Raw genomic sequence first — 27,538 nt, 5'->3', positions numbered from 1 at the left:
ATAAAAAGATAATGAGAAACTAGTTCTGTGTTATTGCCAAAAACCCTACAGAGACATGTCCCTGTAGTCATCAGCAGAAGCCAAGCTCAGTGTGAAAGAAACTATTTTTACCTGTCCTTCATAAGTGATGTGTAAAATAACCATGGAGAAAGGAAAACATAAGGTTAAAATGTACCTTGGCAGTTCAGCAAGACATTTGCTTCTTCTGGATTCAATGTTCTGTTGAAGGATTTCATCCATGAAACTGTTTACCTGTTCTGTAAGGTGACAGCTAGATAACTTTCTGCCTTCCAACTGCACTAAATCATTTGGGAATATGTCACTGGAAATTTCTGAATTTTTGCTGAAGCTGCGGTGCGGTGTTTCAATTCTAATTTGAGGTCAGTGCAAGACACACATTTTTATTATGCTAGTGAAACACTCTTATGTATCTGGTGCTATGTTACAGGCTAATCCAGCATTTGAAGTCACCATTACAATTTTAGGAGTATCTGGAAGCACTGAAATGCCAAGAGTAGTATTCAAAATCCCAATTAATCCTTGTAGGCTATTTCCTGGTATAGATATAGGTCAGGGATCCCCAACTCCTGGGCCGCAGCTCATTACTGGTCCTTGAGCCATTCAGAAGGTAGGCAAGCATGCACATTTCCACTTGCATGAGCAGCAGATGAGCATGTGCACATGCACACTATTTGGTGCAAGTGGTAGGTGGGCATGACCGCTGCATGTGCACGCTTGCACACCACTTGTGTGGAATCATCCCTCCCCTCTGCTCCACTGGAAATATTGGAGAACTCTGATATAGGTGATATAGATATAGATAGGTATAGGCTGGTCTAGTATCTTCTATTAATACTCATCGAAAATCCCATATCATTAAAACATGCACACTTTCACTGAAAATGCCAGTCCAGTTCAGATGTAGCATGGTGATATGCTTTAGTTTGTTTTTCTATATTTATTAAATCACAATTAACCACATGCAAGTTCACACAGCATGCTGAACCATTATTTAATCATGATTGGCTGAGTTTACACAATGTGCTAAATTCAAACCAAAGAATTATATTATGTCTTGAAGCAGCCTTAAGTCAGAATACTGGATTATTACTTGGAACACAAAGTAATTTTAACTGGGTTGCACTTTATAATTATATTTGGAGTTTATTACACATAGTGCTTAATTTGCATTCAATATTCTCTGTTTTGATTGACTGAAAGAAAACTCATATATGAGTGGCAATAACAATGCTTTTTTGTGTCACATACCTTCAAACATAGGTGGAAGATTTGCACACTAATGGCTGATCAAGTAGCATTTTGTGATTGAGGTTTATTTCATTTTTCTTTTTTAGGAAAAAATCTTTCCTGTTTTCTGCTCTGTATGCTGCCTTTATATTCGGTGGTCGGCATCTAATGAACAAAAGAGCAAAATTTGAACTAAGAAAACCATTAGTTTTGTGGTCTTTGAGTCTCGCAGTTTTCAGGTAAGCTACTTTTTGGAAGAAGCTATTCATATTTAAATATTCTTATTTAACTGATTTAAATAAGGAAAATATTTTGAAAGTTAATTTTTTAAAAAACATCAGGTTCCTTACATTTTATAACTGCCTTCCCCAAGCAGGAGACCTTGGAGACAGAGAAATTTCAACTCTCAGAATTCCCAGCCAATGTATTTTATAATATATATGTACCACAACTGTATGGTGTGAACTGCTTTTTCTGTAGTGTTCCATACCCTGTGAGGCATCCCTTTCCCAGTTATCTGGCCACTTATTCCCCCAAGTGCTAGGCTGGAGTGAAATGGGGGCCTGTGGATGGCATGTTAGGGGCATCACAGGGCAATCGGTAGGGCACGAGGGGTTTCTTTGTTTTATGGGCGTTTTATTTTACTGCTTTGTGCCTTAATGCTCTAAAGTTATGCTCAAAACGGGTGCATCTAAAGTTAGGCTTTAAAATGGGCGGCTATACAATTTTTTTAGATAAATAAAAATAAACTGTACTCCTGAAAGATGTATGTCCTTTCAAGCTTCATTAAAGCATATGAGGATTGGCTCAGGATTAAGAAACATCTAAGGAAGTAAGTACAATATTATTTTCACCATCTTTAAATTGTGGATTTAATCTGTTTACCACAGCTTTATTGTGATTCTACCTTGCAATCTTGTACTTGTCTAGTCAAATTAACTCACATTGGAAGCAATACTGCTTAATCCCACAGGAATGCACTGTATGAGAGATTGTTAGTAGTTGAAAATAAGATGAGTCTGGTAGCACTTTTCCAGCCTAACAAATTATATGAAAAGGCATAAGGTTTCATGAGCTAGAGCTTACTAGTCATGTGCATGGAAATGTAGGGTGCAGCCTAGGTTTCTGCTACATGTTGAAAAGTTTTCTGACAGTTGTAATGTGTATGAGAATCATTTTGGTGCACCAGTCTTAAGGGAAAAAGTAAAGGCAAACCACTTCTAAAAAATCTTGTTCAGGATTGACTCATAGACAATTATCATCATCATCATTGTAAATATTTTGATTTAGAATAATGATAAGTAGATAGATAACAGATTTCAGTGTTGGATACTCTATATTTCTCCAACAACCGGATACCTCTGGGTTTTTTTTTTTATAACCTTAAGAATATCCTTCTTCCTTTTTAGACTGCTGTTCGAATCTTCATAAATATCTCAAGATACTTTCGGGACCTAAGATGTACTACCTTTACCACTATGATCATAATATAACAGCCTGTTTCTGAAAAAATCATTGGGGATTATTTAAATGTTATCCCATATTTATGTATGTCTTTTGAAATGTGTTAAAGTTTATTAAGTAACTCCTTTAATTACAAGGTGATTATTTGCCAAGTAGAGAATTTAAACTAAAAACATCTACCATGAGAAGCTGCTTCATTTTGCTACAGTCATGTATGATGTCTTTAATAACATAATTTTATCCCAATGGGTAGTTCTAATATATTTATTTAGGGTTCTGTAAATAATATATACATTTATTTTCTTGGGTTACATAATATTTTGTGTCATCTATTGAATCTGAAATAATATTAACATGTCACAGTATTGCAGGAACTTTTTTCCACACTTAGAATATCCACTTCTCCCTGAGAAGGGCATGTGTTTATTTTTAAATCTACTCCTATCAAATTTTACTAATTTTTATTGAATACTTTCCTAAGAAATTATACTTGACCCTGTTTGGGGGGAATAAATAGAAGCAATAGCAACTAGCAATTTGTCTAATTCTCCCTAAATAAGCATATTTACAGTATTTATAAATGCTGATTTATCTAACAAAATTTAACAAAACAAATAAGCAGTATTTAAAAAAAAATCTAATGTTCATTCCATCTTTTATAATAAAAGAAGATAAATATTTATATCAATTTCTAAGAGGTGCTTATTGATTGGAAATGTTAAAGAAAAGATAAAACACTGCAATCCATTATAGATTATACTGCTTAGAATCTTATGCCAGTTTGGCACACTCTACATTTACTGGAATTGCCATCTTAAAAGCTCTTCATTCCTTCAGCCATACTGACTGGAATCTCTGGGAACAGTTCAGTCAATATATTTGAAGAGTCTAATCTGATTCCAGCTTTTGGTCTCTAGATGAAAGGAGGGCAATTATAGTTGGAAGCCCCTGGAAGAGCTAAATCAGAAGCAGTAATGGAGATGAGTAGTGGGAAACATCTGCAAGTGTTCATGACAGATAACTAACAGAAAGAATCATCTAGCCTCAATTACACTTCTCTTGTTATTGAAAAAAGTGTAAGATTGATTGAAGTAATATAAGAACTTGTCAAATGAATAAATAAGCAAGCAAGCAAACTCACAGGATCCAAACATAGCTACAAACATTTCTTATTATCCACAAGGCTACAAGTTCCATCTGATTTTATGTCTCTGCAATGTTTTTAAGTAGAAAATGAGGCATAAGACTGTCTTGGTATAAAGAAAAGCTTCAAATATTTCTTCTTAATAGTGCTTCTGAGTCACACCAAGCACTCTTAAAAAAATTAAATGGGGGGGGGCTGGTTTTTTTTTAAAAAAAAAACAAATTTTATTAAGGGACTGGGGTTTTTTTTAATGCACCTATCTGCTCAGAAAAAGAACTTGAGGTAGTATAGATCTGTCTGCGAAATTAAAGGGTGTTGGCAGGAAACAACTTAGGCAGTTTAACTTCTCACAATTATATGTTTGGCCATGCATATAAATGTAGAGATTTTGAGAGCATCCCATTAACATGCTTCTCAGCTCAGATGTTTGGAGCCATTTGCCTTCCTTGAATACCCATATACCTCAACGAATCCTTTATCAGAGCTCTCAATCACTCAATGACTGGCATTGTGCTCCAATGGTGTTACTGCTACTTGGTTTTTGTGATATCTTTTTCTCTGATAGGATCACAGAAAACAAGTACGGGTGATCCTTGCTTACTGACCACTCATTCAGTGATGGTTCAGTTACAGCGCTGCTGAATAAGATCTATAACCAATCCTTGAAGTTGCAGGTGCTGCAGTGTTCGTGTGATCACGTGATTGCTATTCAGTTGCTTGGCAACTGGCAAACATTTGTGACAGTTGCAACATTCTGCAGTCACATGATTATCATTTGCAACCTTCACAATCAGCTTCTACCAAAAAAAAAAAAGTCAATGAGGAAACCTTCAGGAAGCCACAAGTCATAGTCATATGACATCATGCTTAACAAGCATAGGTGATTAGCTAATGACCACAGATGGAATTGCCATAGTAAGTTGGGTACAATCATGTAACTTCCTATTTTACGATTAAATCACTTAACATCAGAGTTGTTGATCTAATTGAGTTCTGTCAATGAGGATTACCTGTAGACCAGAGGTGCCAAACTCAATTTCATTGAGGACTATATCAGGGTTGTGTTTGACCTTGGGGGGCTGGGGAGGGCATGGCCAGGTTAGGTATGGCCAGCTCAACGTCACTCGTGTTGGAGCACCTGTGAGGGCCAGAACGCTCTGCCAGCAAAAATAGGCTCCCAAGCTCCATTTTTTGCTGTGACAGCCTCCTGTATCCCTCTGCCAGCTAAAACAGAGCTCGGGAGGGACCACCTGTGGCCCTCACATGCTCCGTTTTCAGCTGGGATGGCCTCCTGCAACCCTCTGTCAGCAAAAATGGAGCTCAGAAGGGCCACCCACAGCCCTCCTGAGCTCCATTTTCACTGGCAGAGGCACCCCGCCGGCTGGATTTGGCATGGGCCTTGAGTTTGACACCCCTGCTGTAGATCAAACTGATATCCTAAAAGTAAAAAAAAATAATCAATCATCAAGGTTGGTTATTAGTAGTGATATTTGGAACGTAATTTCTTGCTGTCCCTTAATTAGAAATGTTATTTGCAGTCTTTTATTTATCTGTTTGTTTGTTTTCATATCTTCCTCTTGGAATCTAAAGTGGCATGCAGTGGTATCTCAGCCCAGTTTTATTCCTACTAAGCAGATTAGTCCAAGAGTTAGTGAGTCTGCCAAAATACTAATGAAGCTGCACTTTAATGTAGTCATGCTGACATAATCTCTGATGTTTCACTGGCCTGATCGCTATTGAAGATATCCTTGCCCAATTCTCTGGTGATGGCATCAGATGATCCCTAAGAATAAGCTCTTTATTTGGAACACTGCCTTGTAATTGTAGTAGCTATTTCAATCTTTTGTTACGATTTGTTTTTTGGCCAAATAGATGATGAGGAATGATTTGATTGAGATGTTGTTTGCACTCACATGGTGCCCTCAACCAACTGTTGTTTTGGCAGCAAATCATTTAGAGATCCACACTTTTCAGATTCTTTCGAGGTTGTTTTCACTATGAACCTTTAGTTTGAAAGGGAATGAGCTATTTCTTAGTCTTCCAAGTGACTATTAGAACAGGAATATGCTTGATTATTTTTAGTTTTTAACTTTTTTACTACTGTCTTTTTTTCTTTTGTTTATTCATTGTGACATTTATTAGATTTCCTATCATTTTTAACCAAACTAAGACTTAGGTCAGTTGAGGCAAATACTGTATAAATAAATATACTTACATTTTACTTTATAAACAAAATGCATTCAAGCTCATAGACAGATAGCAACAGCCTAAATGCATTTTAGTCTATAGATTATAGATGTCATTATTGAGAACATAGGTACTTAAATAGGAACTTATTATTTTGCTTTTTTAAATATAGCATTTGCATCAAATCCAGGACATAGCTCAGCTTGAAAAACAAATAGGGTCCTTTTTAGCACTTTGTAAATATGAAACCAGTATTATATAAGCTTCAGGTTTACCCTGAATGCACCATACAGTTGGTGCATTTAGAATGTAGCAAATTCTTCACTTATTATGGAGTCCTTCATATTCTCTTGCAGACATTTTGGGTCACACCATCAGTACTACTAGTGAGAATGGTATTTGCTCCCTGTTTATATGTGTAGCTTGTTCGGCAAGTATTGGTGAGTGTGTAGTTTTCTCCTTGGTAGTTCTTTGATTAGGGCATTATGTTCCCTGCTTATCTGGGTGTAGGCTGGGTTGGGGAGGACATGCTCTGGTCTTTTTGTTTCTTCCTTTGTTATGTTGGCAGGAAAATCAGATTTTAAGTAAGCTGCCTGTAAGAAACTGGAAACCAACATGGTTGTGAAATTTTCAAGTGATGTTATAAAACAACTCACATTTCACATCTTGTACATTCTAAGGTGAAGATTATCATGACATGTATAACTGAGGCCGAATTATATTTGAAAGCACAGTGCTAGAATTAGTCTGATCTTTGATAATAAAAAGTGCTATGTGTCACCAGGACTATGTGCAAAGGTAGATATGTTTTCTATAGGTACACAGCATCTGAGTAAACTAAATATCAACAGAGTATCTGGAGAGCAAGTTAGATATAGGAACAGTGCACATACTGATGTTTTTATACCCACAATGCAGTGTTTTATAACAAATATTGTAGATAAATTTATTTCCTCTTTTAAGCTTTTGTTAATGGAATAGAAATTTTATTAATGTACACTTATATCATCTTCTCAAACATTTTTGTTCCACAAAAGATATGATCATATAAAGATATGTTTTTACCACATGGAAGAGATGTGATCCATTTAAACATTTGTATTACATTCAAATGAAAAAATAGAGTATATAGACATAACATTGTTCAAAGGGACCTTGGAGGTCTTCTAGTCCAACCCCCAGCTCAGACAGAAACCCCTATACCATTTCAGACAAATGGTTATCCAATCTCTTCTTTAAAACTTCCAATGTTGGAGCATTTGCAACTTCTGGAAGCAAGTTGATTAATTGTTCTAACTGTCAGGAAATTCCTCCTTTGTTCTAGGCTGGTACTCTCCTTGATTAGTTTCCACCCATTGCTTCTAGTCCTACCTTCAGCTGCTTTGGAGAATAGGTTTACCGCCTCTTCTTTGTGGCAATTCCTGAAATATTGGAACACTGCTATCATGTCACCCCTAAGTTCTTCTTTTCATCAAACTAGACATACTAGACAACTGTTCTTTATATGCTTTAGCCTCCAGTCCCCTAATCATCTTTGTTGCTCTTCTCTGCACTAGAGTCTCAACGCCTTTTTTACATCGTGACGACCAAAACCGGATACAGTATTCCAAGCATGGCCGTACCAAGGCATTATAAAAGTGGTATTAACACTTAACGTGATCCTGATTCTATCCCTCTGTTTATGCAGCCTAGAACTACATATATCTATGAGATGTGTATGTTTCCCCATGTATAATGTAATAATTAGAGTCCAGAAGCTGATACTTTAGTTTCTTGTTAATTGACCAGGTAGTCTGGATCTCAGATAATATAACCTGGGTCTGTGTAAGAGATATAATTAATCCTAAACACATCCTCTAAGTGAAACAATGCTGAAACTTAAGTAGACCTCTATAATTCAATATATTTTCCCTTTTATCCCCCATTCCTTTCCCCCCCTCCCCATTTTTCTCTTCTGCTTTTAAATATACACATATTATTTGTATATTTATATGTCTTATTCTGCTATTTCCTTGTTTTCATTGGTTGGACTATAATCCCATCAAAACCTGGAAAGGGTTCAGCAAGTATTAGTCTTAATACAATTTAGCATAGCTTTACATTCTTGTATTGTTTCATAAATTCTAATAGTACTTAGATTATTCATTGTAAAATTAATTGTAGCTTTATAAGATTCTTTTCCATTTTAATTCTTATACACTAATTTTACATTAATGGTTTTATCTTTACCTGATTTTATTCTACCAATGTGACTTTTATTTCTATTTTAGTGTAATTGTTACATTATAATTTCTATGTAGGTCCATGAGCAATATATATTTGAATGATTGACTTATTTAAAATATGCTTACATAAATGCTATGTAGTCTCCAAAGAATTCATACAGGCCACGTATATGCTATGAAATTTTGAAATTTAATTAATGATTACCAAAATGTAAATTAAATGCAAGTTACTTAACCATGCCCTGCAATCTTGGATGAAACTAATTGTCTGGGTTTTTCAAATCTTGCTGCAGGGCTCAGACTAATAGCCCTGGATGATGGATAGTTCTTATTAAAAAAAGAAAAAAGGGGAGTGTAAAGTTATTGATTCTTTTTTATCATTGCAATAATAAGATTAAGAGACATAGTTTCATTTATAATTCTGGATTCATTACAGAAATTGCATTGAAATTGTACAGAAATGGTATATGTGCTGCATTTCATTTGCTCTTTCACAACTCAATGTATACAGTAAAATTGCTTGGAATATTGTTAATCTGCCATTGATAAGAATTCTCTCTTTTTTCTAAGGTTGTTTAATCAGGGTATTGATTCTTATATAAATATAATAACAAGTTGGTGAGGCCTTACTTGTGGGAAAAGAGCAGCCAGGTCTATGGCAGGGGAGTTAAGTGTATCATCAGCTTAGAGTTGTTGCATTCTCACTAGCACTCCAAGTCCAACCACTCCTGAATTGCTTTGACCCTTATCTGGCACCAATTTAGTGTTGAACTTTAGTTGACCAGATTCTTAGACTTGAATAAATCTTCAATGCTGCAACCAGGGGTGGGATTCAGATATTTTAACAACTGGTTCTGTGGGCATGGCTTAGTTGGTGGGTGTGGCTTGGTGGTCATGTGACTGAGTGGGTGTGGCCAACTCGACGACACTCATGTCAAATGGCGCTTCTCCTTGCCTGGCCTTTCATGACAGTGGGGATGCTGCAATGGTCGTAATTGTGAAAACCAGTCATAAGTCACTTTTTTTCAAAGCCATGGTAACTCTGAATGGTCACAAAATTAACTGTTTTAAGTCAAGGATTACCTGTACAAAAATACAAAAAGCTTCTTTGCTTGCAAAAAGCTGCCCTAAATACCAATCATTAGATTAGAAATACCTGCAAGCTGGAGGTACAAATCAGGCAAGGTGCCAGAGCACCTTGAGGAATTAAAATAGTTAAAATGCAGTGCTAACTATCAGAAGCCAACTCTTGCTCATAACGTGAAACCCTTTAGCAGAGAGGTCATTTAAGCTCTCCAGAAAGAGAACACCCAGGAAAAGCAATCCTTAGATCCATTTGCACCACTTAAAGATACCAGCTGGTCTCACCCATCTCACAAGATATCCTAAGGAAATCATCCAGATTTAAGGAAAGGTCACATGCCCCCCAGAAAGGCAGTAAAAAAATCAGTGCCAAGTTTGAATCCTGCCTCTTGGAAGCACACCCCAAAAGGACAGTGCCAGATACTAGCCATCAATAAAGACAGGATTAAACATCACCAAGCACAACATTAAACTTCAACAAAAACCAGTTTTAGACCAAAACTCAGAAAGGTTAAGTAAACTCACGTTTGAATGTCAATCTTTCTAACTAGCCAAGAAGAAGTATTTCCAGGGGAGTATTTCCTCCCAACAACAGTGTAAAAAGCTTTAAACAACCCTTCCCCTTTAAGAAAGGGGAAGGAAAACAAAACCTCCTTCAGAGACAGCAAGTCTAGGCATACTGCCAAGAATGGAATAAGGGTGAAAAAAAACAAAAGGAGCAAAGTTAGAAGAAATTTCTAACTACAGTTCTTCGAACCCCTTAGAAAGTTAACAAGGGGTTCTATAGAACCAGTCAGAACCGGTAGAATCCTACCCCTGGCTACAACCTTACTGCTGGTCCTGATTCTTTGCACTTGACTTCACTACACTAAAACCGAATCCTGACCAAATAAAAAAAAAACTATGGTTGATGATTTATGGGTATATATATTTAGGTCTAAGTTTCCTCAACAACTTTGGGTCCTACTTCCCCCAAGTTTTGGTTGGGGATTTTCCTTAATTCGTTATTCTCCTTGGAGACTCAGATAGAGTACCATATCTGGACTGCAAAATCAGGACAGCTACTACAGGTTTTCAGTATCAGTTTGCTGCCAACTAGAAGTCATCTAAATTAGCCTGGATATAGAGTAGTAGACTCAGGGAAGGTTATATTTGTTAATCCAAAATATCTAGCAACAGAAAAATTTGGAAATTGTTTCTCTCATAGAAGTAACATAGAACTAACTTTGTATATAACACCACAAGGAAAAAATCATAACAGTTCATAAGGTGGGTGTTCTCTGTTCTTGCTTGTTTCCTCAATTAGTGATTCAGTTAGTGTTACTTTTATATAGGTAATGTTTAAGTGTTCTGTTTGTTCCTCATTCTTTCATATAGTGAAATTTTTTAAAAGAAAAAACATGACCAACTCTGCACGTTAATAGTGTCTGTAAATTTGCCTCCATTGCTTCTTACAGTTAATGATTATTGTTTGTTTTTCTCTTTACGGTCACAAAGTATATTTGGTGCTGTTCGAACGGGTGCTTATATGGTGTATATATTGATGGCCAAAGGACTGAAGCAATCAGTTTGCGACCAGAGTTTTTACAATGGACCAGTCAGCAAATTCTGGGCATATGCATTTGTGCTAAGTAAAGCACCAGAATTAGGTGAGTGGCTTTTTAAAATAAAAATAAAAACTTTATGGGACATAATGAAAACAAAAAAACTGCGAATTAATTTACATGGTATTTTAAATGGCTTTAAAATATTGCTCTGCATCCTATGACTTTCATATTTGTAACTTTCTTTCAAACTTACACATCACTTTCTCTCCTGAGTCAAATTGTAAAATGAATAGCATATCAAAAAACTTGAGGAAATTCTTAATCCATGCAGTTTTGATTTGAATTATAAAATTTCTGAATTCTGTTCTTTATTTCACTCTCCATCTCTACCTTTGCACTAGAAAGTAGCATTTCCTCCATACAATAAATTCTGCACTAAGCCAGAGAATGATTAACAAATTCATACTGTCTTAGTGCTGTGTAAAGAGCCAGGTGGAAGGGTCAATTCGTTAATTGGTTAAAATTTTATAGACTAGAAGAAACAAAAAAAAAACCCCTCTGTTTTGATAATGTGATGTGCATTAAGATGCTTTGATATTATTCAACATGGTGGGGTTTAAAAAACTCTTAAGCTCTTTTGAGAAGTCTTTCTCTTAAATTCTTTTAGAGGCATAATCTGACTGAAAGCATAATAAAAAATATCTGGCAATTGTGCTTCAGGATGAATTGTGATTATTGTAGATATGAAGATTATGACAAGTTAAATGAAAGCAATCATTTATGAAGTTGGAAGGTTCTGTGGGATGAATATAACCATATGTCTGGAAGATACCAATACAGTATGGACAATTAAGCCCTGTTTCCAGAAAATCTGGTTGTGAATCACTTTGAGGACATATCCAAGCACTTCCCCAATCCTATAACTAAGTTCATTGCAAGCATAGTACAGGTAGTCCTTGGTTTATGTCTATTTGTTCAGTGACCATTCAAAATTGTGGCAGCGCTGAAAAAAATGGATGTAAAACATATCCTTGAAATTTCAGCCCTCGCATGTCCCAGAGAAGGTCTATTCCATTTCTCTAAGGGACAGGCAGAAGTAGACCCTGTGTCTTTAGAATATTCCTCATCCTGAAATCTGTATTGTTCCTTGTTCCTGTCTTTGGTAGAATAACAAAGTCCTGTCTGTTTAACAGAGCATAAGAATAAAGACTGGGATTGTTTTAACCTTTTTTTTGCAATGCATTTTCAGTTTTTTCCCCCCTATTATTATAGTTAAGTCACTCTTACATTTTGCTACATGAATATTATTGCTCACTTTTCAGTGCACATAATGCACATTTTCATGTATGACAAAGATAATTCTTTATAGTACTTTTTTATTCATCTGAAAATGAAAACCGACATGATAGTGCTAGTTTCTTTCAACTTTTGTTTCTTTGTCCTGAAATTTGTCTGTTACATGATTTTAATTCCAGCAGTCGGAAGCCACTGAAAACAAGATAGAAAAAAATAATTGGAATTAATATTTGAGAACAGTTTTCTACATAGAAATATGAAAGATATCCAACAGGTCAAATGTTAGTTTATCATAAACTGTATGACATTTTGTTTATAAATTTATCCTTGCGTATTCTACAACAGAACAGTGGTGAAAAGTGATATGTAAAATTTAAAAAATTGCTTTACAGCACATTCACTAGATATAAGTGTTCTTTTTTTTTCAAAAACATATCAAAGAGCTGCTGGCCAGAATGATTCATCACTCCTTACAGCAAACCCTTACATAATTCTGTTTATCAACCATTTATAGAAATATTTGATAATTTCTGTTTTGATCTGCCCAAAAATCTTTGTTTATATTTAGACTCATTAGAATGATCCCAATCCCAAATTCCATATTTGCTATCGAACTTCTGTAGTAGTTGCACTTGATAGTGTTTGAGACTGGAATATTACTGGTGAAAATACAGCATCTAACTTGTCTTTTGCTATCATTCTTTATTTGAGTTTTGAAGCACTTTGCCTGCATATAAGTATAGCTTCTGTGTCTGAAAGGTAACTCTCAGATAAAATACAGTAATAAAAATACAATTTTAAAAGTTAAAAGAAACAATTGAATTAAGGAAGAAAGAAATCAGCATAGAAAATTTAAAAAAATAAGTAAGAGTTGCAGTTCACCTACTAGGAGAAGAAAAAAATCACACCTACTCAGTCCTTGGAAAGAAATCTATAGATTTTGCTACTTAGCTTACAGCTTTATTTTACTTATTGCCACAAACCAAAATACAATGAAACACTGAAAGCCATATCTAGGAGTTAAACAAACTTTTTGGTTTTCCCTAAAAATGCTATGGTAGATCTTGAGCCAAAGTCAAAGCAGTTCTCTGGATCTTTTGAATATGTTGAACATGTATATATTTGCAATTTTGAGAGCCTGAAAAACATGATATATTTTTTTTTTTTAAATTATTGAACTTAGATTGTAGAATTGAGTTTTGGGAGAAAACAGAGGTAGTGTATGTATTATTTATAATACATCAGCTATGATTTAAAAATTCCAGCATATACTCTCTGAAACAGTGTTGCACACTCAGGACTAAACCATTGCAATTCACTGAACTATATTTTTCACTATCACCACCTTTAAAATATCCTTCGCACTAAAATCAGGTCTGTGTTACAATTTACAATATGAAAAGCAGATTTGTGTAGATCTTAGCAATTTTTAATGTTTCTAGGGTGCACTGGCCACAATTCAGCTGGGAGTATGAGGTGTTTAATCCAAAGAGAGAGTTGAATCAACTGCACCTTAGATTTAAAGTTTCCTTATAATTCATATTAATACTGCCTTAATATACACTAATGTCTTGTAACTAAAATTATTTTTCCCTTACTGTTTTGGGTATTTTTTTCTATAAAAAATATTTTTCATTCTAAAGATCTGAAGAGAAGAAACAAGGTTAATCAGGGTTGAAGCACATAAACATGATCTCAGAAAGCATATTGTAATTTAGAACATAAGTATTTTCTTCATTGCTATATGTGTTCTTTTGATTATGCTAATATTACAGGCATAAATATTATCTATTCTAGAAGTATAATAGATTATCAAAGATATATTTATCTGATATTTAATAATTTATAGAGATTGTCTTAATTATTTCTTGTGCATCTTTCCTTATTAAGAAATAACAATTGAATCTAAAATTAGGGCATGGCAGAGATTTTTATTATGATGTCATTATACAAACATACAAATGGTCGCAATTAGAGATTCTAAAGCCAATTTTAAGATGATATTGCATTCAAAATATTTCTGTAGGAAATCCTTATTTCTGTGATTAAAGAACACATGGATGTTTAAACTTATATAATGTTTCGTGGTATTTCAAGGGGTTCTTGTAGTGTCTTCTTTTTTTCTAAAACCATGTTGTACAATATACATATTTATTCTATTCTTTTTTTTTTCCTTCTCCCTGCAGGAGATACAATATTTATTATTCTTAGGAAACAGAAGCTCATCTTCCTCCATTGGTATCACCATATTACAGTACTACTTTATTCTTGGTACTCTTACAAGGACATGGTGGCCGGTGGTGGCTGGTTTATGACCATGAACTATGGAGTACATGCAGTCATGTACACATATTATGCCTTGAGGGCTGCGGGCTTTAGAGTATCACGCAAATTTGCCATGTTTATTACCTTGTCACAGATTACACAGATGTTTGTTGGCTGCATAATCAACTACCTGGTCTTCGCCTGGATGCAACAAGGCCAATGCCACTCACATGTTTACAACATTGTTTGGTGTTCCCTCATGTACCTCAGCTACTTTGTGCTCTTTTGTCATTTCTTCTTTGAGGCATACATTGGCAAAACAAGGAAAGCAAGGAAGGCTGAGTAACGCTAGGAATACTGCTAAGCCACCACTCAGCTCATCGACCAAACACAAAGCAAAACAAAATGGCACAACAAAAACCATTTATACATGGTGCAAGTAAAACTCAGCAGCTGTGGACAGATAGGTTTGTTCAAACCAATAAATTTATGATCATGTTATGGTAAGTACTCAAGGAATGATCTTACATCTTAGCAGGCTGCTGTAAGACACCTTCTTTCTTGCATCTCTTAAAAGAAGCAATCTTGCATTTAGAAAATAAAAGAGAAGAAGATCAGAATTTTGCAAAATAAAATATTAAAATATATGGTTTCCCCGATCATAGATAACATTTATTTTAAATGAAATTTATTATATTCTTTCTAACTTTTGTTTTCAAATATGTAAAACTTGAACAAAATTTAAGAAGAGGAAACGAATAGTCTGTATCCTATGAATAAGCTGCCTTATACTGTCAGAGTATGCTTCTTTTTAGTTCCATCTTCTCTACTCTGACTGGCAGCAGTTCCACTAATCTTGGGAAATGCCCTACAAGTAAAGATCCTGGTGTGTGTTTTTATATATGTATATACACCCAAGAATCCAAGGATTAAACCTTGGACATTTCTGCAGGCAAAGTATTTGCTCTCCAATTGAGTTAAGGATCCTTCCTATACAATGCCAGTATTTCTGTAAAGTGGGAAAAAGCTCCTTGAAAAGGTCTCACTCTAGGAAGCCAAATTATAAAAATTAAAGGTACCTATCAAAGCTCTTATCAGGGCAGCCATTTAAATTCCACTGAAGCACCACATGAAAAAATGGTAACTCTAGGTGCACAAGAGAGCGTGGATGTCTGTGTTCATATATATTGTGTTTTACGCTGTCAGAGGATCTGGTATGACAGTTAAATAGGTTTTAAAATTAGAATAATCTGAAGATTGAATGCTTTCTTCAGAAATGCAGTAGAAGGCATTGATTCAAGTGTATTTTGAGTCTAAAACACAGCCGAGAATAGTTGTAATATTGAGTCAATTTGCTGGAACTATTGATAATGGAGAGCAGGAGAAGGAGAGAGAAAAAGGGATAGGAAAATGGCCCTTCACAATAAGCCAATTTGCAGAGATCTTTTCAGCTACTCTGCTGTAATGCTGTCCTACTGTTTCAGATACAGAGGATATTGTTCACTCTTCATCTAGTTGGCATATGTCACCTGAATCACTTTATCCAAAGTTGTTTCTAGAATTGTTCAAAATAAGGGAATGCAAATGTTACAGTAAGGCTGGTTTTTGAAACAGTTTCCTGCTTCCAATGTCTTCTCTTTCTTCTTGTTGATTCCAGTGATGGCTCACAGCTCATGACCACAAGTTATTAAGAGAACTTGTAATTTCTTTATCATAGATCATAAATAGAGGTACAATTTTAATTGGTGTATGCAAATTGCTGCTCCTACCAAACAAGTCTAAGGCTCCAAAACTGAGGTGGAACCATCATAGGTAGAAGAAAATGGAACCTCTCCTAAGACGATAGAGCCCAAAAATACATCATTAAGTGCAATTGGAATGAAAGCTACAAAGACAAACAAAACTTAGCTTTGGAGATATATTAGTATTAGAGAGATCAGGAAACAAATACTGTGGTATGGTACATATTTTATATTTTTATGAACTTCAAAGAATAGATATCTGCAACTTTAAATAGTATTTTACAGACTGTATATGACTTTAGCTAACACTGTGCTTCTGTATTTGCTTCACAAGCAATGCAAAGATGTTTAAAGTGCCCTCTGGTGGTCACTTAGAGATACTACTCTAGAAGGCAGACCATGCAATCATACTGCAAGCTTTGAAGAGGGCAAATCCTGAATGGAGTGGTTGCGCTGCAACAAATTAATGTATAGAAAAACTTCACGCTCACTTTAAAAAAAATCCATAGGAATACTATACTGTAGCATCCTTGATTGCTTAAAAAGATATCTGGTTCTTCAGTCAGCTGCAGATAAAAATATGCCACTCTGAACCTCAGAGAAATAGCTGAAAAGAGCCATATTTTCTACAAAGAAAAAGTAGATTGTATTATCTGTAAGATTTCAGACCTTACAAAGCCAAATAAAATATATAACATTCCTAATACTTCAAAGAAACAAGTATGTAAATTTAATGTTACAAGTGTATTAGCATAGTGTTTTCTCATTTCTATGTTTAACAATTAGAAGAACTAGAGAAACAATGGAAAGCTGCTGTTCTACGTATGGAATCAAACATACATGTAACTACATATATAATCCTTACATGACTTGTCCCCCCCCCACCAAAAAAAATGAATGGGGCCAGGCAGAATCACCTTTTTTTTAATGGAAAATGATGTCAACTTTCTTACTTTAACCTCAGACTTCATAGTAATACATAGTAATTTTACCTTGATTTAGCTTCAGCTGTGCTGTCTGTTATTCAGACTCAATGTAATAACCCTGTTAGACATAAAGGGCTTTCAATGTTTCATGATGTCCAGGAAAACTGCTACATTCTATATGACTGTATGTGAACTGTATTTGCGGGGAGAGGGCTCTGGGATTGAGAAGCTCTCTAAGGCTTAATCATAACTGTGAAAACCTAAAAAAAAAGTTTGTAACTGTGTCATTTAAGTTATTGATGTTCCAACATTGTTATATACTACAAGAATAACAAAATATATTAAGTAGAACATAAAGATATAATAGTAAATTATAGGACTTATAGGGTACATGGGCATTAGATTAAAATGTAGACAATGCTATTTGGGGTTAGGAGGGTAAGAACTATATTCCACAGAAAAGCCTTCCTTTGCTTTCTGCTCTCACAACAAATATTTGAAGCAAAACTAAAGTGTGGAAAAGTTGTGGGCAGTAGTAGTAGGTAATTTGCAGCTGTGCCCTTACCATGTGCATCTCAATTGTTTTCATTATAAGCTGATCTCCTACTCATTCATGGAAAATTTACTTTTTTTAAAGTTGGTATTCCACAAGGGATGCTAAGAATTTTATTCTTTTTGCTCCCTGTAACCAAAGGAATGGACTATATCAGTGAAGATCGTTGATTTAAAAGTGTTTTTTTTTCCTGATTTATTCTAGTGTTAATAATAGTGATAAGCAACCATTTAGATTCTTTCTTCATATGACTTGTGGGAATGCTTTGACGGGGCAGTTCTGAGATAGTTGTTCAAATGCACAATGTCACAGAACTCGAAACAGAGCATTCCAGCCTTATTCCTCTTCCATTAAAGCAGTAGTTGTTTACTTTTGAAAGGGGGAGTTCGTTTATTATTAGAAAGAAAAATGAGAAAAAATAATATTGCACTGTTATAACATTATTATTATTATTATTATGTTATGATGAAAATTGTTACAAAATGAAACAGAAGAACAGGCATCTTTTATCCAGAATAGTCATATTCTGTCCAGAACTAAAAAAAAATATATCCCAACTCTCCCATTCAAATAACTGGCTCTGAAAATGCGTGGGCAATAGCTAGCTGGTACCCTTTTTTTGTTTTTACAGTATTTATAAATGAACATTTTGCATATGTTTCCAAATATACTGCAATGCATAATGGCCTAACATTTTATCACCTTTGATATTCTTATAAGAATAAATTCAGCTAAGTTACTATTTAGTAACTGGGTTAAATTATTGCAAAATCTGCAAAATATTTTTCCTTATTGGAAAGCTAATTGGAAACCTTGATTCCTGAAGTTCCACAAACAGATTATAATGTTTGCTGAGTTATTTTGTAATCCACAGAATCTCTTGCTTTAACCATTTAGGTCACCAAAATATAGTGAATAAGTTAAATATACTTGCATGATCTATTCTTTAGACCTAAAGAAGCTACAGATTCTACAAATCACCCAAACGTGTGCCAACTAGCTCATCTGGAATACACCCAATCCAGTGCTGATGATCCCATTTTAGACCATAGATTATATTGAGGCAAGTTTTTCATTGTCATGGTAAACTTTTCTTGTTGGGCAAGTGAATTCATTCATTCAGTCTCAGGCTAAGCACTCGCCTTATACAGCCTAGATCTAGAAAGACCTGAGTCATGCTTAAGCATGCTAATGTCAGTAGATGTGTCTATCTTGGCTGAGCTGATATAGAAATAGGAGACTCACAAATATAGATATAGTAGTGCAGTTAAAAAGGAGACACCTAAAGGTGGATCAGTGACTGCATGAACATGAGTGCTCTGCATTGCCTTGAAGAATCTTCCATGCAGAAATATGTCTTAAGATTTTGTATTTCTGAAGAATGGAGGAGTGAATAGTTTGCAAGGCTAACCATGCACTCATATCATGTTGATTCAAAACCAGGATCATCTTAGTTCAAGGGGGTGGGACGGAGCGGGGCAGGGGGTTATTCCCCAATAAGTTGGGGTAGACCCAACCATGTCCACACTTTAGCATTTTGACTCATACATCAGTTGTGCCAAAATTTGTCTCAATTATTTCTCATGGATGGTCAGTTTGCATACCAGCCACTTACCCATCTTAGAAAGTAATTTTACTCCTTTTTTTTTTTTAGTGAAAGCTTAGTTTATTTGCATCTACTCAGAAATAGAAGAAGTAGCTAAAAAATAAGTGATGAAATAGATTTCTAAATGGTATGTAACACAGTGCATATGATGCCAGTATTTTGAAACAACATTAAGGTATGCATCTTAATGAATCCATATCAGTGGTGAGGGTTACCTTGAGCCAAATAGAGAGGGAAAGCCACAATTAGCATTTTTCTTGCTCTGTGTTTACCAGCAATTGGAAATCTTGATCCTTTCTTTCTCTCCCTCATCATAAACTGTCCAGGAACTTTTCTTTGTGCTTAGGGCCAGCATCTTTCAGAGAATTGTGAATATAACCATCTATGAGAAAAGCATGGACTTGACCCTAAAAACTCAACTTCCCATAATAAATTGAATTAATTAATTTAATAATTTTCTATAACACATGACACTTAAAATCCTGGAAGCATACCATGAAAGGACATTTCATCTGATATTTAGATATTCACCAGGTGAAATTCCCAAATGTTATATTTGCTGGGAGTTTTGACATGTATAGATTCATCATAAGGATGCCAAAGAATGCTACTCCCCCCGCCCTCCTTTGCAGAGAAATACAATTGTAAGAAATTGTTATCATTCATAATTCCTTGACATTGAGGAACAAGTTATTTTTCTACCCTTTGTCTCCGTAATTCAAGATCTCATGATTAAATCCTACTGAAAGCATTCATTTGGAAATTTATTACTAATTTAATGCAATCAAATATCTTTCTGCTGTCATTTTACTCCCTGTGAAAAGATTTTGAAAAACATCCATTCCAGTTTTCAACATGATAGTTTCTATGAAAACGATTTCCCTTCTGAAGAAAAAAAAATAGCAACATGTGTCAGTTTGGTTAAAATGGCCCTGAAATAATCATTGCTAGTTTTGAGTAAGCCTGTAAAAAGAGTGTGTTAGTAAAAAATGAAAAATGAATCTATACTCTGAATTTTTACTATCCACCTTTTAAATAGTTTCTTGCACAATGAGTATAGGCACTCTATTTTCTATTTTTATATATGTAGATAGGTCATGATTGAGAATATCATTAAATGCTGGTGAGGATCATAGTTCTAACTAGTACCCCTCGGAAATAAAAAATATAGTAGGCAGAGATGGGGTCTATTTTTTCATAGAGCCATAAGTCATCCATAAGCAAGCAGGAGTCACTATTGCAGGGGTGTCAAACTCGCGGGCCAGATGCGTCACATACTGGCCCTGCCCAATTTAGCGAAGGGGGGGAAAGTACCAATAAGTTCATGTGACGACGCAAGCTTGACACCTCTGCTCTAATGCCTAGAACCTTTCCCCCTCCCCTAGCTGTGGGGGGAGGTTCTTCATATTGAAATTTCATAATTGAATTCATTATAGGGGTTGGGATAAGAATCACACTATGATTTGCTTAACCATAGGGTTTTGCTTTTTTAAAATAAACCACAATTGACTGGGATCACATAACATGCAAAGCCACCATCCACAATGGCTATATAATGAGCCATAACCCAACAAAGGATATTGGGGCTCAGCATGTTGTGCAAACCAAGAATGGGTTTTATAAACTGCCCATTCCACTTTTTCAATGCTTTATTCTACAGATGAACTGAAGTGAACTGCCTTGTGAAAAGTATAGTACTTTGTATTTTTACAGAAACTGCAACTGAGTTACATAATATCAGTTATATCAGCGTGGTTAAAAGGGACAAGGATTCTCAGCAGTCCTTTCCATCCACTGCTGATATTACACCATAAACCCTCTTTATTTTGAACCAAAGCAGCTAAAACCTTTTTCTTGGGCAATGGGAGATGCCATCATCTCTCCCCTGATGCCAATCCCTTCCATAGCTTCAGGGACCTTGCTCAAGAAAGCGGTGTGGTTTGATCATCTCATCTGCTTAATAGGATACCAGCAAAATGCATGCCAACACCCAAGCTTGGGTGAGCCCTCACATCATTTTCCAAGAAAATTACTCCTCTCTATGTGTCAACAGCAGTTTAAGTAACTTGCCAAGTATTTTGTTTCTTCTAGAGTCTCACTGTCTAGCCATAATGAGACCATTTTACACCATATCATTCTTCTAGTGCCCTACTGGTTCCCAGCACGGGATTACAGGTTTCTCACCTGTCTTCATTCTCCAGAGCTATTTTGCTCTTCAGTGTCTTAAAGCTTGAATCAGATGTATGTTCAGATTAAAGTTGTCTGTAAAGTATAATGATTAGGAATAGCTTTATTTTGCCATTTACAAATATGGATGTTTCATTCCATAAAGGGAGAGTTTTTAATTTTAATTTTATTTTGGTATATCAATATTCTAAATAAAATGTGATTTTTTTGGTTTAAAATAACACATTTGTCTGTCTTATTATGGAGAGTATACCTTGTTTCGTCTTTAAAAATATATCAGTATATATCTAGTTGTAAAACATGTAAAACATTCTGAGAGAAAGAAAAATGTATTGTCTCCAAAAAGCCTGATGTAACCATTTCTAATCAGCATCCCAAGAATCCTTATAAAACTGTATCCTGAGAATTACCATGGTTTAACACTAAGCCAATTAAATCAGCTGCTAATTGTAACTCTGCATTGCTAGCTTTGTAGTCTATTTATTTATGGTGAAAGACACAAAAAATGTCCATGTAAACTCAATCTTCAAAAATCCATATTGTGATCAAACTGTTCCTGGGCACAATTTTAACTATGGACCCTGTTTTTGTTTATCAGTATTATAAGCTATAATCTAGCACATTAAAAGTTGAAAGCTTCCACAGAAACACAGCGCCCCACTTCACTATCCTATTTATTTCCATTTTGCTTTTAGATGCAAAACAAAAACAAAGCCACACATGTTCAATGAAAGGCCATGCTAGCATTCCATTTCAATACTGAAAATAGGATCAATTTTATAATTACTTGAAATCTACAATTCCTACACTGCAAAAAAAAAACATTTGAACTACACAACTCGACCAGGGTAAAGCAATAGACATAATTTACATAGACTTCTGCAATTTACATAGACTTCTGCATAAACTTGATTCAGTGGGACACGACAAAGTACTGTTAAAACTACGCTTTTACAGCATTTGTGGATCACTGCACAAATAGATAGCTGCATTCCTGTCAAACAGGCAACAAGTAGTCAAAATAAGTAGCCCTATCAAACCCTGCAGTTAATAGCGGTGTCCCCCAAGGCTGTTCTAGGACCCACTCTCTTTCTAATTTACATAAATGACCTTTGCGATCATATTAAAAGTAACTGTCCTCTTCGCTGATAACATAAAACTATTTAACACCACTGACAATACTGGTGCCCTACAAAGCAGAGGTGGTATCCAGCAGGTTCTGACCAGTTCTGGAGAACCGGTAGTGGAAATTTTGAGTGGTTCAGAGAACCGGCAAATGCAACCTCTGACTGCCCCTGCTCCCATCTATTCTCTGCCTCCCGAGTCCCAGCTGATGAGCTGGGTCTTCTTTTGTTGCCCTGCACAGGAGAACAGAGCTGGAAAGCAGGTTAGTAGAGTGTGGGAAGGGAATGGGATTTTGCAGTATCCTTTCCCTACCATGCCCACCAAGCCACGCCCACCAAGCCACACCACACCCACCAAGCCATGTCCACAAAACCAGTAGTAAAAAAATTTGAATCCCACCACTGCTACAAAGCAACCTTGACTATATGTCAGAATGGTCGAACATTTGGCAACTTCAAATCTCAACCAATAAATGCTCTGTCTTATACATTGGCAAGAGAAATCAGAACAGTAAATACAAACTGGGTGGATACAATCTAGTAGATGACCCTCACTCCGTCAAGGACCTAAGAGTACTCACTTCAAAAGATCTAAGCCCCAAAGCTCACTGTAACAGCATTGCCAAAAAGGCATTAAGAGTTGTTAACGTAATTTTGCAAACTTCTTCTCCGGTAACATTGAACTGCAAACCAGAGCATACAAAACCTTCACCAGACCAATTCTTGAATACAGCTCATCTGCCTGGAATCCACACTGTATAAATGGACATTAATACAATTGAATGAGTCCAGAAGTATTTTATGAGAAGAGTCCTCCATTCCTCTACTGGCAACCCTATGCCTCCAGGCTTGAAATTTTGGACCTAGACAACTCAAAATTATGCCACTACAGTCTGACCTAAGCTTAGTACACAAAATTGTCTGCTACAATGTCCTACCTGTCAGTGACTACTTCAGCTTCAACTACAATAACACATGGTCAAACAATAGATACAAACTCAAAGTAAACCGCTCCAAGCTCGATTGCAGAAAATACGACTTCAGCAACAGCGTGATCAATGCCTGGAACTCACCACCTGACTCTTGTTACATTCTCAAACCACCCAAACTTTAATCTTAAACTGTCTACTGTGGACCTCACTCCATTCCTAAAATGTCTGTAAGGGGTGTGCATAAGTGCCTACCATCCTTGTCCTATTGTTCCCATTTATTCATACTCATTTATTATGTATATATTTATACCTGTTTCTACTTATATGTTTATATGTTATGTTCATACTTATACTTGTTTTATCATACATGCTTGACAAACTAAACTAAATAAATAAAAATAAAATAAATGTCTTGAAAAGATTTTTAATGCCTCATATAGATAAGACAGGCATTTAAAATGCAAAATAATGGGAGGAAGAAAAATAGTTTACATTCTGCTGGAAGAACAATATGGATAAATCTAGTTTGATCTCCTTGGCAAGCATTTCCAAAATCTGGGTATAATCTTCACCAAACACCTTCCTTACTTTCCACCATGTTAGATGTGATGACCCAGGGTGGGATACAAAAGCAACAAAGTCACAAAAACAGGTGAAGTCCCTTTAATTCCTTCAACTTGGCATCAAAGGTCCAATTATCATTGACTGGAGAAAAAACTCCCCCACAAACAGTTGCAAAAAGGAAGAACTTCCGTTCAAACTCAAAATACATATAATTATAAATAGAAAAACAACAACACAAACCACACTGAAGTAATTAAGGAGACCAGGCAGGATAAGGGCTTGAAGACGTCTACAAATATTGAAATATACACACTGGGAAGGATGCCAGAACTCAGATAAGAACTGACAGTCTAGAAATATTTTCACATTTTGCTTCCAGCACTGGCCAATGTGTAGTTTGTCCTTTTAAACAGTCCTCACAGCTGCAGCCCATGAAGGGGATCAAGGCCCTTTCCTCCCCTGTAGACCATGCCATTCATGTTTCTCCCTTATCCGCTCCTCCCTGCGTGCCCTGAGATAAAGAGGGGATGGGCCTGGGTCTTTTCTCTGAATGCCCAGCCAGTCTGTGCCCTTCTCCAGTTTTCTCCACAATCTCTGGAGCCACACTCCCACTCCCTGTCGGCTGTTCCTCCTCTCCCTCAGAGTCAGATTCTAACAGGGGCATGACATTAGGTTTCTAAAAATAACATCATTGTAAAGTAGAGAATTCCATAATATACAGTAAGCTGTTCAAGTTGTAGAGACAAATCTCGCCTGCTTTTTCTATGTGCAGATATTGTATTAATACAGTTTATTTATTTATTTAGAGTATGGCATATCGTACATGGATTAGCAATATACATTAATATTTCAACTAGATTAGTAAAAGCTAATACAATATAAAGGTTAAAAAGGATCCATGTTCGAGTATCAGTGTCTTGCCATCTAACCATTGAAGCACAGCATCATTTATATTAAAAAGAAAATCAGACACTGGGCTAATATATGCCCTCAGTTTATAGCTGGTCAAAATGTGATCTATAGTTTTGCATGGAACCCTGCAGTCACACTGAGGGGATGATACTACGCTCCATTTATATGCAGTTCTGAAATAGCAGTCATAGAATGATCAGGGGTGTCAAACTCGTTTTCATTGAGGGCTGCATCAGGATTGTGTTTGACCTTGAGGGGGTGAGATGGGCATGGCCAGCTCAAGGTCACTCATGTCCTGGGCACCCATGGTGGCCAAGTGCTAAGGCAGGACTTCCCTCAAATCCTCCCTCCCTCTCATTATAATCTCCTTCTCCTTCCTTCCTTCCTTCTTTCTCATTGTTTTCCTTGCCTCTTCATTCTCCTTTGCTCTCTTCCCATCTTCCCTTCTGTTTCTTTGTCTTTCCTCTTTCCCTTTTTTCTTTCCTGTCCCTTCTTGGATGCTCAAATGCAAAACAGGAAACGTTTCTCCTTTTGTTTTGTTTTTAGTTTGTTTTGCTAGCCCTATGCCAGCAAAAACAGAGCTGGGAGGAGGCACACGCAGCCCACCTGAGCTCCGTTTTCGTTGGCAGAGACACTGTGGGCCAGTCCTTTGCTGTTTCCAAGACAGCCCCACAGGCCAGATCTAAGCAACCCATGGTCCAAATTCGGCCCATGGGCCTTGAGTTTGACATCCCTGGAATAGCTTGTGATATTCAATACAACCTAATACAACATACTAACCCATTGTTAATACCTTTACACAGTGGTGGGATTCAATTTTTTTTTACTACCAGTTCTGTGGGTGTGGCTTGGTGGGCATGGCAGGGGAAGGATACTGTAAAATCTCCAGTCAAGAGATGCCCGAATATATTTTAGCATCACTAAACTTTATTTTCTTTGACTAGTATAAAACTAACCTTAGATTCATAAGGACATATTTTAAGAGTGGGTGTCCTCTGGTGGTATTAAAGCACAGAAGAGGAGGAAAGAGTTCTGATTTCTTTGAATATTTTTTTAATGTAACCCTTATGCTAAAATTAACAGTTTTAGTGGAAAGTTCTTTCTTTCCACATAACATCTTAACTGGCATTCTTACAACAATCAGAAGCATGAAGGCAATACTGAACAGGTATTATACCTATACGATAGCAACACAAAAAGTTTTCTTGTCAAGCTCTGTGGATTAGGAATTTTTAGTGTCTTCCTCTGTTCCCATGAAAGGGAAATCCTATTTAAGTTTAAAAGCTTTTGCCACATAATTAAAGTGAAGTATCACAGTGAAGTAAATGTAAAGCTAAAATAGGGTTATTAAGGGATTGGGTATCTCAAACAGCAAAAATATGAAAATCAATGAAATAAAAACATTCAATTTTTGTCATATTGTAAGTGGGCAAACCAAATGGAAATTATTAAATTTCCAAGAGAGATGCAACAGGACAAAAGGCTTGTAAGAATATTTATATTTAATATTTATGACCTTGAAAAATAGATCAGCTTTTTGTCTCTGAAACGCATTCAAAAAGAACAGCCTGACTTCTTTTCTGATATATTTCTTCAGATTTCAGAAAAAAGAATTCTCATGTCAATGCACTTTTTTCTCTAGAGAAAAACATCCTGAATATTTCAACACATTTAGAAGACTGATATAATCAACTAGTCACGAAACAAACCAAATTTCAGTGGCAATTTTCATCATTTTGCAAGAAATCTAAATACTCTTATGTGCAGTTCTCAAATAGCAATCATAGAACAGCTTGTGATATTCAATGTAGCCTAATACAACCATACTAATTGGTAGTTAATAAGTTAATACCGTACCTCTACAGTTTACAGAAGTTTACAGAATAAGCAATATGCAGTGTTCATCTAGTGTGATGTATGAATCCAAATATGTAAGGAATGAATAATAATGTCATTCCACAAATAATATAAATTGCTGCATATGTATTTTTGTGTTTAATGGATGGTTAATGGACATGACCACATCCTACCTAATCTGTTAAAACAAGTTTCACTATAAATACTAAACTAAACTATAAATGGTAAAGCACCAGTTTGATAAGCTGTTCCTATTTATCTCCATTAGTGTAAGCAAAAAAACCTAGGAAGCCAAAAAAAGAATGTAATTATTAGTTTTAAACCTTCCTATATATTAACAGGACTGAGATCTTTGTTTAGTTCAGCTAAATTGTCAAAATTTTCATTCTCCCAGTCTGGTTCTAAACATTGTTTCCATTCAGTAGAAGAAAGCCTAGAGAAATATTTATTTGTTTCCCATATCACTAAAAATGTGAACTGGCCATGATGGTGGTTATCTATAGAGTTTAGCATTACAATAATCAAAAATGTATTCCAAAATCCAGTAAGAGTTTAATTCCATCTGTGATGAGTACACCTGCTTAGTTTGCTGACTATATGCCACTGGGCAAGTTTAAATTCCCTGCTCTCCTTAATTTATGGATTTTCGTCTTACATCCGATTTAAATTACAATCC

The 27,538-nt window shown here is 35.7% G+C and overlaps 1 protein-coding gene across 1 annotated transcript in view; it reads left to right on the top strand.

Annotated features, from left to right (window-relative positions):
- Positions 1-21,694, top strand: part of ELOVL6 (ELOVL fatty acid elongase 6) — a 71,156-nt gene extending 49,462 nt beyond the window's left edge. Inside the window, exons 2-4 of the mRNA XM_026698214.2 lie at positions 1,356-1,487; positions 10,849-11,000; positions 14,381-21,694. Of these exons, the coding sequence (XP_026553999.1) occupies positions 1,356-1,487; positions 10,849-11,000; positions 14,381-14,805 (709 nt within the window). The 3' untranslated portion in view covers positions 14,806-21,694. The remainder of the gene's footprint in view (positions 1-1,355; positions 1,488-10,848; positions 11,001-14,380) is intronic.
- The last annotated feature ends 5,844 nt before the right edge of the window (positions 21,695-27,538 follow it).

This window comes from Pseudonaja textilis, chromosome 6 (genome assembly GCF_049901715.1).
Source record: "Pseudonaja textilis isolate UNSWEBS1 chromosome 6, rPseTex1.2, whole genome shotgun sequence".
Taxonomy (NCBI): domain Eukaryota; kingdom Metazoa; phylum Chordata; class Lepidosauria; order Squamata; family Elapidae; genus Pseudonaja; species Pseudonaja textilis.
Note: the sequence above shows the minus strand (reverse complement) of the source record. Positions and strands in the feature narration are given on the sequence as shown.